The 14108-nt window shown below is 38.7% G+C and overlaps 1 protein-coding gene across 4 annotated transcripts in view; it reads left to right on the top strand.

Moving 5' to 3' along the window:
- The window catches only part of LOC136268357 (1-phosphatidylinositol 3-phosphate 5-kinase-like), a 60060-nt gene that overhangs the window by 18256 nt on the left and 27696 nt on the right, over positions 1-14108 (top strand). For 3 of the 4 annotated variants that reach the window (XM_066063699.1, XM_066063696.1, XM_066063681.1), the window contains exons 3-10: positions 2625-2736; positions 2782-2835; positions 2879-4684; positions 4732-4935; positions 4983-5089; positions 6381-6452; positions 6500-6662; positions 6723-6910. In XM_066063699.1, coding sequence (XP_065919771.1) covers positions 2625-2736; positions 2782-2835; positions 2879-4684; positions 4732-4935; positions 4983-5089; positions 6381-6452; positions 6500-6662; positions 6723-6910 — 2706 coding nt within the window. The remainder of the gene's footprint in view (positions 1-2624; positions 2737-2781; positions 2836-2878; positions 4685-4731; positions 4936-4982; positions 5090-6380; positions 6453-6499; positions 6663-6722; positions 6911-14108) is intronic. The other variant, XM_066063689.1, reaches the window with a different exon arrangement.

Below are 14108 nucleotides of genomic sequence, written 5' to 3'. Positions count from 1 at the left end.
CCATATAATGTATATAAAACAGCATTAAATATAACAAAACACTTACAGGTGGCTGGATATAGAATGTTTTTGAAAATCGCCAAAACTCAAATTTTAATATCACTGCCTGCCTCATTGACCACAGTCGCTAGAGGCCAGCATACGGCTACCATTTTACACCACGATAACAAACTTACCAGTGGGATGTGCCTTTTGTGGTTCTGATGAGTATAGGGCCTCTGCACCTTGTTTTTCTTTTATCTTTAATCAGGCTGCTTGTATTCTTCATCCAACAAAACCATATCAAGGCGTTAATTTCCATATCAACACTTCCTTTCAGCAACTTATATAGACGCCACAGAATTGCATATTTCAGAGCTGGATTTCAGAAGTGCTTCAGTCCCGGTGCTACTGTAAGACTAGAGATGTGCAAGTTCGCGATTGGGATCCCGTTCGCGATTGGGATCCCATTCACGATAGGTTCGTGACCAGGCCCATCAATTAAAGATATCGGTGGACTAATAGCAATAGAGTATGGAGTCCACACCTCTTAGTAATCTAGCTGTTTACTTAACAGTATACAAGATGACCTCACCCCTTATTAGTGTTAGGGATGAGCCTATTTTGCTTTTTTTTCCACCTATTTTTCTTTCCAGCAATTCTTTTATTTTTTACCTATTTTGCTCAATATTTTACTCTAAATTTTTCTATTTTGCTGAGCATCAGTAAAAATTAATTGCAGTATCTCTAGCTTACAAGTATGTGTGACTGCTCTATTAGAATATTTCGTATTTCATACGTAGTGACTGCTCTGTTAGAGTATCTCGATCTTTAGTCACAATTTCCTATGAGCATATGTTGTTCTAATACTATGCGTGACTGTTCTATTAGAGTATCTCGATCTTTATCATACAAAATGTGCCAAGTTGCCATTCCTTGGTGCCCATTTTTCCAATTTTCCGCCTATTTTTCCAGCATTTTGCTCTTTGCTTGTACCAACGTAGTTTTCCAAAAAATTTTCCGGCAAAATCGGCGCATCCCTAATTAGTGTAGCTAACTGCACACCTCTTGGCTGACTCGAGATATACTCTAATACAACAGTCATGTATGATATTCTAATAGAAAAGTCACAAGTTACATTGTAGCTAGCTGTGCTACAACAAAAAAAGCTAAACTAGTATTTTTAAAAATTGTAAATTTAAAAAATGAAGTACGGATCTATGCAACAAAAAGTAGTGAAACAAGAGATGTATGTATTTCTGTGTGTGTGTATATAACTTTGGCTGATTGGCTGCTTGGCCCAAAAAGTGGGGGGGAGGGCAAAACATGCTTGTGAAATTAGTGTGGGGACCATGGCACCCCCCCCTCCTCCGTTCCGACGTCCTTGGTGGGAAAGTCCCTACTTTGGCACATTAGCTATAACAATTATTTTGCTCAATGCCAAAGTAGGGACTTTCCCACTGAGCTATGCTGTAATACTATCATTCATCTCTTGTTACACTACTTTTTATTGCATACATCCCTACTTTATTATTTTTTTAAATTAACAAGTTTTAAAAAATACTAGTATAGTGTGTCATGATAAAGACACATCGTATGTAGTGTGTCATGAGTGTGGCTGAGCATGGGAACATGACAGACAAGTGTGTATTTTACACAGAAAGTGTTTTCAAGTCTGTGTCTAAACATGTTTGTTGTTGAAATGTAACATTTTTCAGTGAAAATTTCCTTGGGGTCGGATACCTTACTCTTCAAATTCAAGCTAAATTTTCCAACCATCTCAGAGATATACACGTCTTCAAAGATGATCTTAATGCTTCCTATAGGATGCTATAAAATTTAATATTCAGTGAAATTTTCTATTAACTGCAACTGCCAGACTGATTGACTGATGCCTTCACACAAGAGTAACTCAATAACAGCTGTAGTTACAGGCTTTATTTTTTCACGTTTCAGTGTTGTTTTAGCCTGATAGGTGTCTTCTGGTATATTGTAGTACATACAATGTATGCTTCATGGACTACCTGTGTTCTCCTTTATGTCCGTGGTAGTGCCACATGATGGCTTCCCTACGTTTGTAACGGGAATCATCTGAGTTTTATGTAGTGATTTAGTGACTGAATTGAAAGTTTTTCTTGTAGTGCTCTTTGTTTGTAACACTGTGTAACGGACTGAACAAAGCTGAAAAGGCCACTTCTCTATTTCAGTAATTAACAGTTGATAGTTAGGGCATGCGTTCCAACAAAAAAAATAAGCCTGGCATTTTTTGGTATGTGTGGATTCACCAGTCGTAAAGTGTTAACCAAACAAGTACAAGGGAAAATCCTTCATGTGTAGGCAACCTTCCTTGTTTCACTACTTTTTTATTTCTTTGGTCCCTAAAATTTCTAAATTTTCCTTCTACTTGTATATATTAAATACAAAGTAGCTGTAATAGCCAGGACATTAAAAGTAGTAAAATCAAAAACATTGGCCAAGCCATCATGTTACAATAATTTTTTGATGACATGGCAATACTGTCAGTATTAATTGGGTGACTTTTTCCACTGCTTTGCCATCGCTTTGGCTTTTTATGCAGTAATTAGCTATTTTGTTGTAGACAGACAATAATATAAGTAATGCGGTCACTTGATCTGTTACTATAGGGGCATAGCTACAAGGCTGGGACAAGTACTAGTAGATACTAAGAGACTAAATATAGTCAACGCTGATCAGACATTTCGTGATGAGAGCCATGTGTTCCTAGAGATTGGTCCTGTGAGTTACTGTCTGTGTTGTATTCTAATATAATTGGTGCAACAGTTGGGTAGATACGAGTTACAAGGAGAGGAAATGGCTACAGCAATTACTCCTCAGGTGAGGGTATGATGTAATGTCTAATGACATCATTATTCATTAGGATGAGGGGACTGTGATTCTGAAGGGGTTGCCATCTCTCAGTGGTAATTATGAAAATGACAGTACAGCAACTATTGTTGCTACTGAAGATGGATATGAACATGTGACGACTGAAAAAATGACTGCTGTCACAGAAGAGAGGAGTACTTCTCCAGTTGGAGAGAGTATAAGTCAGTTCAGTTTAATTGAACAGAATGATATTTACCAGTATATATTTGCAATTACCTCTGAAATATGCACTGAGCAACAGCAGAAGTACGAGTCACCTTTGGAGACTGCTTTGTCTTCTGAGGCTTCGACTGTATCTTTGGTTGAACTAGCCAATGACATTGAGGAAAACTGTAAACTACATGTCAACAACGTTTTGAACCAATTGCTGTGCCAAGCAGGCTTGTCATCCAACTGGTATTATGTGATCCAGCCATTAATAATGGAGGCAGGCTACAATGTAAAACCTGATATTAATAAAGGAGACTCGATGAATATCTGTGACTATGTCCAGATTAAGAAGATCCCTGGAGGCTCTAAGGAACACTCGTCGCTTATTTATGGCATTGTCTGCTCTAAAAATGTCACAAACAAGAGGATGCAAACATCATTTCAGAATCCACGGATTCTATTGCTCACTTGCAGTATTGAGTTTGAGCGGACCGAGAACAAGCTGTCATCATTTGACAGGCTGTGCAGTCAAGAGTATGAATACCTCAAGAACTTAGTGGCCAGAATACACACACACAAGCCGGACATCATAATGGTCCAAGGCTCAATTGCTAAGAGTGCTCAAGACATGTTGTATGAGTTAGGGGTGACGCTGGCGATTAATGTGAAGTTATCGGTGTTGAAAAGGGTGGCACGACTCACACAAGGAGACCTACTCATTTCTGTCGAGCAGTTATTGCTGCCAATCACTTTAGGAAGTTGTGGACAATTTTACTTGAAAGGCTTTTGTATTCCTGAAGGAGGCAAGAAAACGTTAATGTGTTTTGACCATTGTACTGAGCATCTTGGTTGTTGTGTAATTCTGCAGGGAGCCAGCAAAGGAGAACTGCGTAAAGTGAAGGAAGTGTTTCGTTTTGCTGTTTATGCTGCATACAATGCTTGTTTAGAAGCGCAGTACCTTCATGCTACATTTGCAGCAATTCCAGTAGGTGGTGGTGAAGACATTTACAAATTTCCATTACCAAAACGCTTATCCATTCGTAGTCCAGACTGTACATTGTATCCTTTAACTAAGTGGCCAACCCTTCCCGCCCCCTGTAATGATGATGTACCAGATATTCACAACAGTGCAGCTGCCACCATTGAAAAGTCCACTGAGGTTGGGTATCAGTGTAAACTGTCCTCTGCCACTACTCAGTCTGAAGTCACCGCGGTGTTTATTGAGGATAATGAGAGCGACTTCGGTTTTGCTAATTTGATGAATGGACAGATTTTGTCAGTATCTTGTTACATTAGCTTTCCAGTTCCTCACCTAATGTCATCTGCTGTAGTTGGCTGTGACATTACACGATACTTACCATCAGAAATGTTCTGGTCTGCTGTGTTTAAGCCAGCAAACACTGAAGGTGATACAGATTTGTGTGATAGCTCAGCAGTGGATGATTGTGCTTCACAGCAAATATTAACTAGTGTTAATCTATGGGAGAGGCCAGTGGTTGACCAGCAAGAGCCTCGAGGCACTGCCAGTCACTCGTTTACTACCTGTCCCTTATTGTTACCACTCAAGTCTAAAGAGCTAAGTCACATGACTGGGACAGTGGGAAAAGTCAACGAGAAAATGAAACTGCAATCTGCAACACCAAATAAGGTAAAGTACATACACAGAGTGTAGAATTACTGGGTATCATCTATTAGAATAACGATGAGGAGTGTTCAGAGGTGAAGCCATTCTCCCCATATGCCTCAAGGTCATCAATAGCAAGTGCCACTGGAGGACTACGGAGAACATCTATTAGTGAGGCGGACAGGACAGTGGCTGATGGAGAGAGGACCAGATGGGCTGAACCTGAAAGGTTGAGGATGGAAGTCCCCATTGATAAGAAGATGAAAGATAAACATGTTAGACATTGTTAAGTGTAACACGATTGTTAACTGTTTTTCCACAGATTGACTGCCTGACTATACAGAATCATCAGTCCTTGTCATTTCTGTACTGGAATAGCTCACGGCGTGACACTCAACCCAACAAATACACATTGTGTATGACTCCGATGTAAGTGCTGTAATGTAATTCCAGTATAGCTGATACCAGCGAGTAGTCAAACAAAGGGAAATCATCAATACCTCAGTGTATTAGTGGACATTTAGGGATTAAATATCGGCTACTCTCTACTATATCTTCAGGTATAGGTGAACTCCCTTGTTTTACTACCTTTTATTTCTTTGATTCCTTAAATTCCTAACTTTTCTTTGTGCTTTTTAAAAACTTTTTGTATCATTATTATGACTGGTGAACCCACGCATGCCGCATTAGAAGAAATTAAAGAATGGTGTCAGGCTTATGGTTTTTGTCTGAACACGTGCCACAATTACTGATATAGCAAAGTGGCCATTAAGCTTTGTTTTAACTGTGTTCAGCCCATTACAAATGAAGAACACTGAGGAGATGGACTTCTGCAATCAACCCAGTCACAACTGAAAACTCAGATGATTCCCATTACAAACATTGGGGAGCCATAACATGGAGCTATAACCTTGCACTGTCAGCAAAGATAAATGGGGCAGAAAGGAGGTCTATGAATTATGCATTGTATGCACTGTGGTATGCCAAAAGTAGGAATAATTCTAGAATAAATAATTCTAATATGACAGAATGATCTTTAGGAATTAATTAGAATTCACATGTTTTTTCTTGTAGTAAGACACATCCTTAAACATTGCTAGCACCTCCCTAATAAAGCAGTTGTCTGTGACTGCTTTATTAGAAGAGTATTTCATCTTACGGTTCCCAGTAATTATATTTTCAGCTGCAATAGAAAAGGCGTGTAACTTTTATTATTTCAGGATTCATTCAAAAATATTAGGGGATACTTTTGGGATGAATACATGAATAAAAAAGAGTTTCCAGAAAGAACAATGAGTAATTTTAGAAGCATAGTGTGCTCAGCAGATCAATATACTTTACAGAACACTCAAAAAGATCAAGAATCACATTACTCCAGGAGATCAGACAGAGTAGTCAAACACTCTAACATAATAGATCAAGATACTCCAACAGATCAACATAAAATAACTGAATTGATGTGTTTGGCACACAAAGATATTATTTATTTCCATGTTTCACTGGGATGCTAATACTTCCTAGCCCTAGTCTGAATATTGCTGTGTAACATTGTGTTGTCTGTAGTAATGAGGTAGGATTTCTCTGCAGGCATTGATACCTTTGCTGGGTTTGATTTCCCATGATTACTCTAAATTTAAATCTTACAACGTCTCCTGTCAGCATGTTTGTTCTGGTATTTTAATCTAGTTGATCTCATGATCTTTCCTTGATCTCATTACAGGTTGATAAAGTTACCTTACTACGTTGGTAATGACCTCAGTTTGGGGGAATTCCTGAATCAAATGTGCTTCAGGTTTGTGTATGATATCATCCAACATGATCATATCATGTGATCTGCAGGTCGGAGCCTTGTTTAAACTGTCACCAAGATGTATTCAGCCATCAAGCACACTTTGTTCACTATAGTGATTGCTTGAGGATAAGTGTGTTCAGACTGCCTACTGTTATCCCGGGCAGTAATGACATCATTTATAACTGGTACAAGTGTAAGAAATGTCAACAGGTTAGTGTGTGTGGTGTGTTGTAGCAATAGTGTGCAAGTGTTACAGACATCTTGTTTCAGCATACTCCTCACATGGAGCTAACTAAAGGGGCACTAAGTTACTCATTTGCTAAGTTCCTTGAGATGAAGTTTTATGATCACATTTATGTACCTCGACGTACAAGCAGCTCCCAGTTCTGTTGTCAGCATCCTCTGGGGAAAACACACATTCACTGCTTCTGCCAGAATGACATTGTTGCTGTTTTTGAGTAAGTATTTTGTTGTTGATTACTGTTTCTAGTTGTTCTAGTCAATGTAATACTGGTATTACATTTCTGCATGTATGACTGGTATGCATTTAACTCATGAAGCTGCAGTACTAATGGTATAATGTAGGGATACATATGTACATATACCTTCAACAGTTTGCAGCAATTTCAATTTCATCTATATTATAATCCTTTAACATAGTTTGCCCCTTGCAGCTAGTCCAGCCTTATCTCTTGTTACACAACTGTTGTACGTAGCACCCAAACCACATAGTGACCAAAAACAGCTCTGCAGGTGATCCAGTAAGGAGCCACTACCGGCAAAAGTTGAGCTTTAATCTTCCATAACTCCAGTCAAATTTAGGTAACTGTCTGGTTAATTCTGGTTTGCAGGACACTGTGACTAAACTGTTATCATAAGCTATGTATCATCAGATTGAACTATGTGTCAGTTAAAGGTTAATCATATCTTGTTGGGTTCTTAGGTCATCAATTGTCACAGGTTGTTGGCAAGAAAAGCCAGGCACATAGGACTCCATTGCCAGATTTGAAAGCAGAAATATCAGCAAGGGAAACCACATTGGGGTAGGAGACTGTTTCTACCTAGTGCTTTCCTACTAGGGATACAGACTGTGCAGTTGGAAAGTCCAAGCATCCTCTGAGCACTTCACTGGTTCCCTCAGCATAATATTGCTACCAGTCCAATTCACAAAAGCTGAGTACAGCATGACCTAAGTGCATTTAGGACTCATCATACAGTACAATAGTATTGTATAGTAGGGACCACAAAGGTGTGGGCATGGCCCATGAAAAACATCACCACCCAAAAACCAGCCTCGCTTTTCCCTGATGACGATGAAGCAGTATTGGTTAAGCCTTTTGTAATTCATCAATTATGTTGCTATGCATTGCTAAAGAGTAAACCATAAATTATGTGGAGATTATGCTTTCATATGCTAATTCTCTACACAAAGCCCAATGGCTGCTCTTAATTTTTGTTCACATACAAAGGGATATGCCCCCCTTCAGTTTGAGAAGATTCACCATTTCTGGTAGCTTATGAGGCCTGTTACATTGTTTTTCAGCTGTTATACGCCTATTACAGGACATAGGCTAGCCCTAGTGAACTGTTTCAACTGGTTTCAGTTACCGGTCACGTCCCCTTCTAGCAATTACGACAAAAACAGAAAGTTGAGCTTTAATACAGTACATAAACATCCTTTGTTCACTGAACGGAGGTTTATTTTCTGTAGCTCAAAGCCTGTTTGCTTACGTGGGTGATGGACAAACACACAGAAACACAGTTTTTTCCAAACCAATTTCAGGAAACCAGGCACATGCCCACAGCCAGCCTTTGGGTGTGTGTCTGGTTTAAAAATGTATGGTGAAATTGGTGGGTTTGCAAGAATGTGACGTATATTCCATATTTGAAGTATTTTGATGAAATTCAAGATTAAGTTAATTATGTTCACGAGTAAAGGGACTTCTGTAATGCTTGGATGTGACAATAGTCTTCAAACTCAATTGAAATCTGTTGTTCCACATGTGATAGAAATTTATTGTGTGGCTCAAAAAGAAGTTTTAATATCAGTTAGCCAGAAATACCAATGAAATTTAATTTTTGTTGCATTCTGGTAAGAAAAAACTCATTTAACTTCAGAAAATTGGTCATCAAAATAGGTGACTGGTCAGTGCTTCATAAGACCGAACCTGCTTAAAGTATACTAAACCAATGGATGTCAAATAGCCTCTGTAGCTTTACAAATATTTCATTTAGCATTGTAAACCTTTCAGTTCATACACTTGAATGTGCAAAATAGGAATAAATTGCACAAAGCATACTTTCAACTTGAACGGAAATAATCAACAATAATTGGCTGAGTTCTTACCACTTTGACCAGTTATTTAGATTGAGATTGAATGCATTTAAGACTTCTGAGTTCCCTTCCATGAAGCTCACAAGGATTGGGTTGATGCAAAGTATCGTTAGTACGTATGTAATACCTCAGCCAGAGAAACAGAAAATTGACAGTGATGATTCAGATTTTCCATGTGAATAACAATCATGTTTAACACAGAAAATTCATGGGCAGCATGATGTACATATTGGTGTATGTCGCATGTAACAAAATTAATACTGTGCAACAAATACCCGTGACCATAACTCACTACCTGCATTAACAAGAGATAAATGATATATGTTATATCCATTATTTTACTGTGAGTGAAGTTTTGAAATAGTAATATTAGAATGTTGAGGGCTTGGCGGAAGAGTTTAAAGAATTGGCTCATTAATGTGGTGGTCTGGGCCAATTTGGAGCAAGCTGACAAGTTTATTAAAATGCTAGTGAACAGTTGTACACAGTTTCACTTTAAATAAATAATTCATACAACGTTGTGCACATATGATGCTATTCATAGTAAAGTTTTATAACATCGTAATAGTTATCATAATCAGAATATGTCGCATCCTACAATCATGAAAGTAGCAAAATTTTCCAAATACTCAGCCCTAGTGTGATAGCAGAGTGTTTGACTATTGAATCCAATAATGTAATGATCACAAAAGTTAAATACACTGGATGATAGTTATCAAGTTTACTTTGCCCCCCTTCTTAAAAGTTGATGTGATGTGCACAATATTCAAATCATTTGACAACAATCCATTTAAAGGGCTTAAGGAACACATAACTGATCACAGTTTCTTAGATTTATAGGAGGCATTAGGCCTAGGAGATTTAGCAGATTTTATAGAACTTTGCGTGGGCGAGATCAAAAGGAAAAGTGTACTTTAAATTTCATAAAGTACACTTTAGGGCAATAAAGCACAGTTTCCCACTTGCTCTAGTGCAGGCTAATAGCCCACATCACTCACACCAGTACGACTAATCACCCAAGCCAGTGTAGGGTGATAGCTTTTGCTGCATTGAGTGGTCAATCACTCCAGCCAATACGAGTTCTATCACCGGATTGCTTTTATAGACGTACCTAAATGCTTTGATGATGGGTGGGAGAAGGTATAACGTTGCTATTATGTTTGTTAATGTAAATGGACAAGTCCTGGAGATATCACAGAAATACTTCACCATGTGTCAACATAAAATCGATTGAGAGTTGTGACCCAACACTGCCAAAATATGTAATGAATGTCTACCATGCCAAACTATGGTGAACTAAACGTAAGTTACTTTGTTAAACTAGTTTGTGTACATCCAGGCTGCTAATAATTTGTGCAACGCATGTTAATTATGAGTCCTAGTGTATGGCTGCAAACTACCAATAGAAAGTTCCATAAATCATTTAAAGGATTGCCACAAGTGCTATATGAAAAATAAAGCACAAGGCGTACAGCCGAGATGCTAATAAAGCACGAGACGAAAATTTGTCAAGCACCGCAAGTAACTTCAAGTACGTACAATCAGAATGATGAAGTTGATCATCAAATGATATCAGTACTTTCCACTATGTAATCCTACAAAACTCCAATATACATACCTTATGATTATGTGTTGGCAATCGCACACTCGAAATCCCTATGGAGCTTATTATGTTAAGGTACACAAAGCATTGTGAATGTTAGTATATGTAACATAATTAGATGATGTAGTATATATACTTCCTCCATAAACAATTTCTTTTATTTTTCAGATTTGGCCTCATGTAATGTAGATGTTATTGGTTTTATATTTAGCAGTAGTAATACTGTGTTACGAGTTATTTTCAAAGGAGTTTAATTATTTGAAGAGCAGTGGTGCTACAAAAATTTATATCTCCATGAAAAAAAACTCATGCAGGCACAATTGATTAAACTTTTACGTAGCTAGCTAGCTAAGCCTGCAACTGACTTAGAGCTTGCTTCTATGTGTGAACTTGTGCTACAGAAATTTGTGACTGTTAAACTATGATTGCAACAATGTGTCATGGCTTTGAATTGTTATTTCCTAAAGCTGAATCAAGATTTCCCTCCAAGTGGACACGTGCAATGATTCGCACTCTCATTATTTTAGTCTCATCTGTAGAACAAATTCCATTAGTTTAGTGTCCATAGTTCATTGTAGACATGATAATATCCCCTTATCATATGTAATTTGTATCATTTAATACACACACTCGCCATGTTGATACCAATCCGTTTGGTTAACCGTGTATATACTACCAACATTATTTTTGTTGGTGCTACACACAATGTTTGAAGCATTCAAAAGTAAAACCCTTGAAATTCATTTTACCATCTGATCTTCAAAAATTTCCTCTTTGAAATTTAACTGTTATATGGTAGAAACAGTTTGTTGTAGAAAACTGTTGAAGGTGTCAGAGAAATAATCCCACCCATCCAAAACACTGTTGCTGCATTCCAATCAATAGGTTCCAAAGTTTATCATTGTGTATATTGGATGGATGTGTGGTCACTTAATATAGGAGGGATAAGTGATCAATCAAATCTTCCTCATTGGTTATGACCAGTTCCAGGGTATTAGAGAGTTGGCCATGCATGTATCTGGTTGGCGAGTCAACATGTTGGTACAAAAACAGATTTTATAGAGTGTCAAGAAACTGCTGAGCACAAGATACAGGGATGTGCCCGTAACTGGCAGCCCAATTAATGCTTGGATAATTAAAACTGCCATGAGCCACCAGATGGGTGTATGATGAGTCGAAAAGTTTACACAGTTGACTGATGTTGGTTGACGTATCAGGCACTGGGCATAACTGCAACCCACAGTCAATAGATCATTTCCTATAAGAGGAACTGAGAGCCACAATTGTTCTGAACAATGTATTTCACAGGCACTAATGCTGGTGGAGAGTCTGAACTACTGAGATATGGTAGAATACACAGTGAATCCTGGAAGAGATAATCAAGCTTGGATCAAATGGGACAATTTATGCTTTGGGAATAATTTGTATACTATCATGATAATATGTGGGAGATCAGCAACATTACATATCAATAGATCACTGAATGAACTAATCACAATTGGTTAAAAAATGTGTAATGATTACATGTGTTTTGTTGGAATTCAAAAGGGTAACATTGTTATCTACTGGTTCTATGTAGTAATTGATGAGAGATAATTTCAGCAGTTGACTTGTCAGTAGTTGCTGGAGAATGCTCATTTTATTATCATGCCATGTTTGATCATTAGATCATTTTTTATTTTCCTTATGTTCACTTAATCTTGTATCTTGTTTACTTTAACACCAGAGATTGACAAATTGTTTTGAATGAGCTGCTTTAGTATCAGCACCAACTTGGTCAAATGCAGATGATTTTGGTGGTTGTGAATCAGAGAAAAGTTGGATTTTCTTCAATTGTGGTTCTCACTTTCCTTCAATAACATCATTAGTGTCTCACGATGATTCACACCTCTAGGGGAATTTTACCTTCTCCATTGTCATGAACACTACAAGTATTCATGCTAATACTTCCAGTAGTAAGGCTTTTCCTCTAGTGGCTTGTAAAGGCCCATAGGACTTTGTCAATTTCTAGGGCCACATTCTCTACAACTTTGTTTAGTGACTCTTGTTTATGGTGTTAACATTCTCTTAAGAGGGTTAGACACCTGGCTATAATTGCAAACAGCATGGACTGCTATATCCTGCAAATAAAATCCATTACATTCACCAATCTACCTGGTCAGGGATTCCTTCACAATTAGTGCATAGACATCTCTTACGTTGTATCTACTGATCCACCTTACCTGTCACAGTAGTGTTCCTAAAGATTGTCGTCATGGTCAGTATTAGTCATGTTCACTGTTGGTAGAATACTTTGTAAACCTCAACTTACAGCTAGTCTAAAATACCTTATTTTCACCAGCTAACCCAGTGGTATGCATGACCCAGACACTCTTCTCATCCTAGATTCTATTACTGTGGCCATTGATGTGATAATGGTACCAGCAAAGGTTATTCTGCTTTTTCGGATTGTTGTGCTGTGCGTGTTTTGTTTTCCTTAGACGCTTAAAGTGACACTCAGAAAAAATCCTTCAAAAGCTAACAAACGGAGTGACGGAAGTGTTCCAGACATACAGGTATAACGTGTCTAAAGGAGAAGCGAACTAAGGCAGGCATGAGTAATAGCATGAGGATATCAGTCATGGGACCTCATCATGGAACCACTCCAGGCTGACAAGCATACTCCCATCATATGACTTCATATCTCATAGCTGCAGGTAAAGTTTCCAAACTTACAGTAGGCAGTGTAGAATATTTTGCACACCTCTTCATAACTGTTTGTAGTTTTAAGGGAGTATAGCTAACAACTTGTATGTAGATCAGGCGTTAATTTAGGGGGGGGGGGGGGTTGGCAGGGGAATTGGTCACTCCTGGGTTAACTATCCCCCCCCCCATGCAGATAGAAATTAAAAGGTTTTCCCCAAAGTTGTATAATCAAATGGTCCATATTCAGTGGTATCATAATAAAATTCCACCAAAATTGTGCATGTTCACACCTAATTTTCCTGGGGGGGGGCATGCCCCCAGACCCCTAGAAACCTCATTCGGACAAAGCACACTTACTAAAGAGACTAGCTGATCACCATCTATCACCAAAGAGACTGGCTGATCACATCCTGTCACCAAAGAGACTGGTTGATCGCAACCTGTCACCAAAGCGACTGGCCGCTGTCACCAAAGAGACTGGCTGATGGCAAACCAGTCACCAAGAGAGACTGGCTGATGACAACCTGTCACCAAAGAGACTGGCTGATGGCAAACCTGTCACCAAGAGAGACTGGCTGATGACAACCTGGTACCAAAGAGACTGGCTGATGACAACCTGTCACCAAAGAGACTGGCTGATGGCAAACCTGTCACCAAGAGAGACTGGCTGATGACAACCTGTCACCAAAGAGACTGGCTGATGGCAAACCTGTCACCAAGAGAGACTGGCTGATGACAACCTGTCACCAAAGAGACTGGCTGATAACAACCTGTCACCAAAGAGACTGGCTGATGACAACCTGTCACCAAAAGAGACTGGCTGATGACAACCTGTCACCAAAGAGACTGGCTGATAACAACCTGTCACCAAAGAGACTGGCTGATGACAACCTGTCACCAAAGAGACTGGCTGATGGCAAACCTGTCACCAAGAGAGACTGGCTGATGACAACCTGGTACCAAAGAGACTGGCTGATGACAACCTGTCACCAAAGAGACTGGCTGATGGCAAACCTGTCACCAAGAGAGACTG

This window comes from Dysidea avara, chromosome 1, assembly GCF_963678975.1.
Source record: "Dysidea avara chromosome 1, odDysAvar1.4, whole genome shotgun sequence".
Classification (NCBI taxonomy): Eukaryota; Metazoa; Porifera; class Demospongiae; order Dictyoceratida; family Dysideidae; genus Dysidea; species Dysidea avara.
Note: the sequence above shows the minus strand (reverse complement) of the source record. Positions and strands in the feature narration are given on the sequence as shown.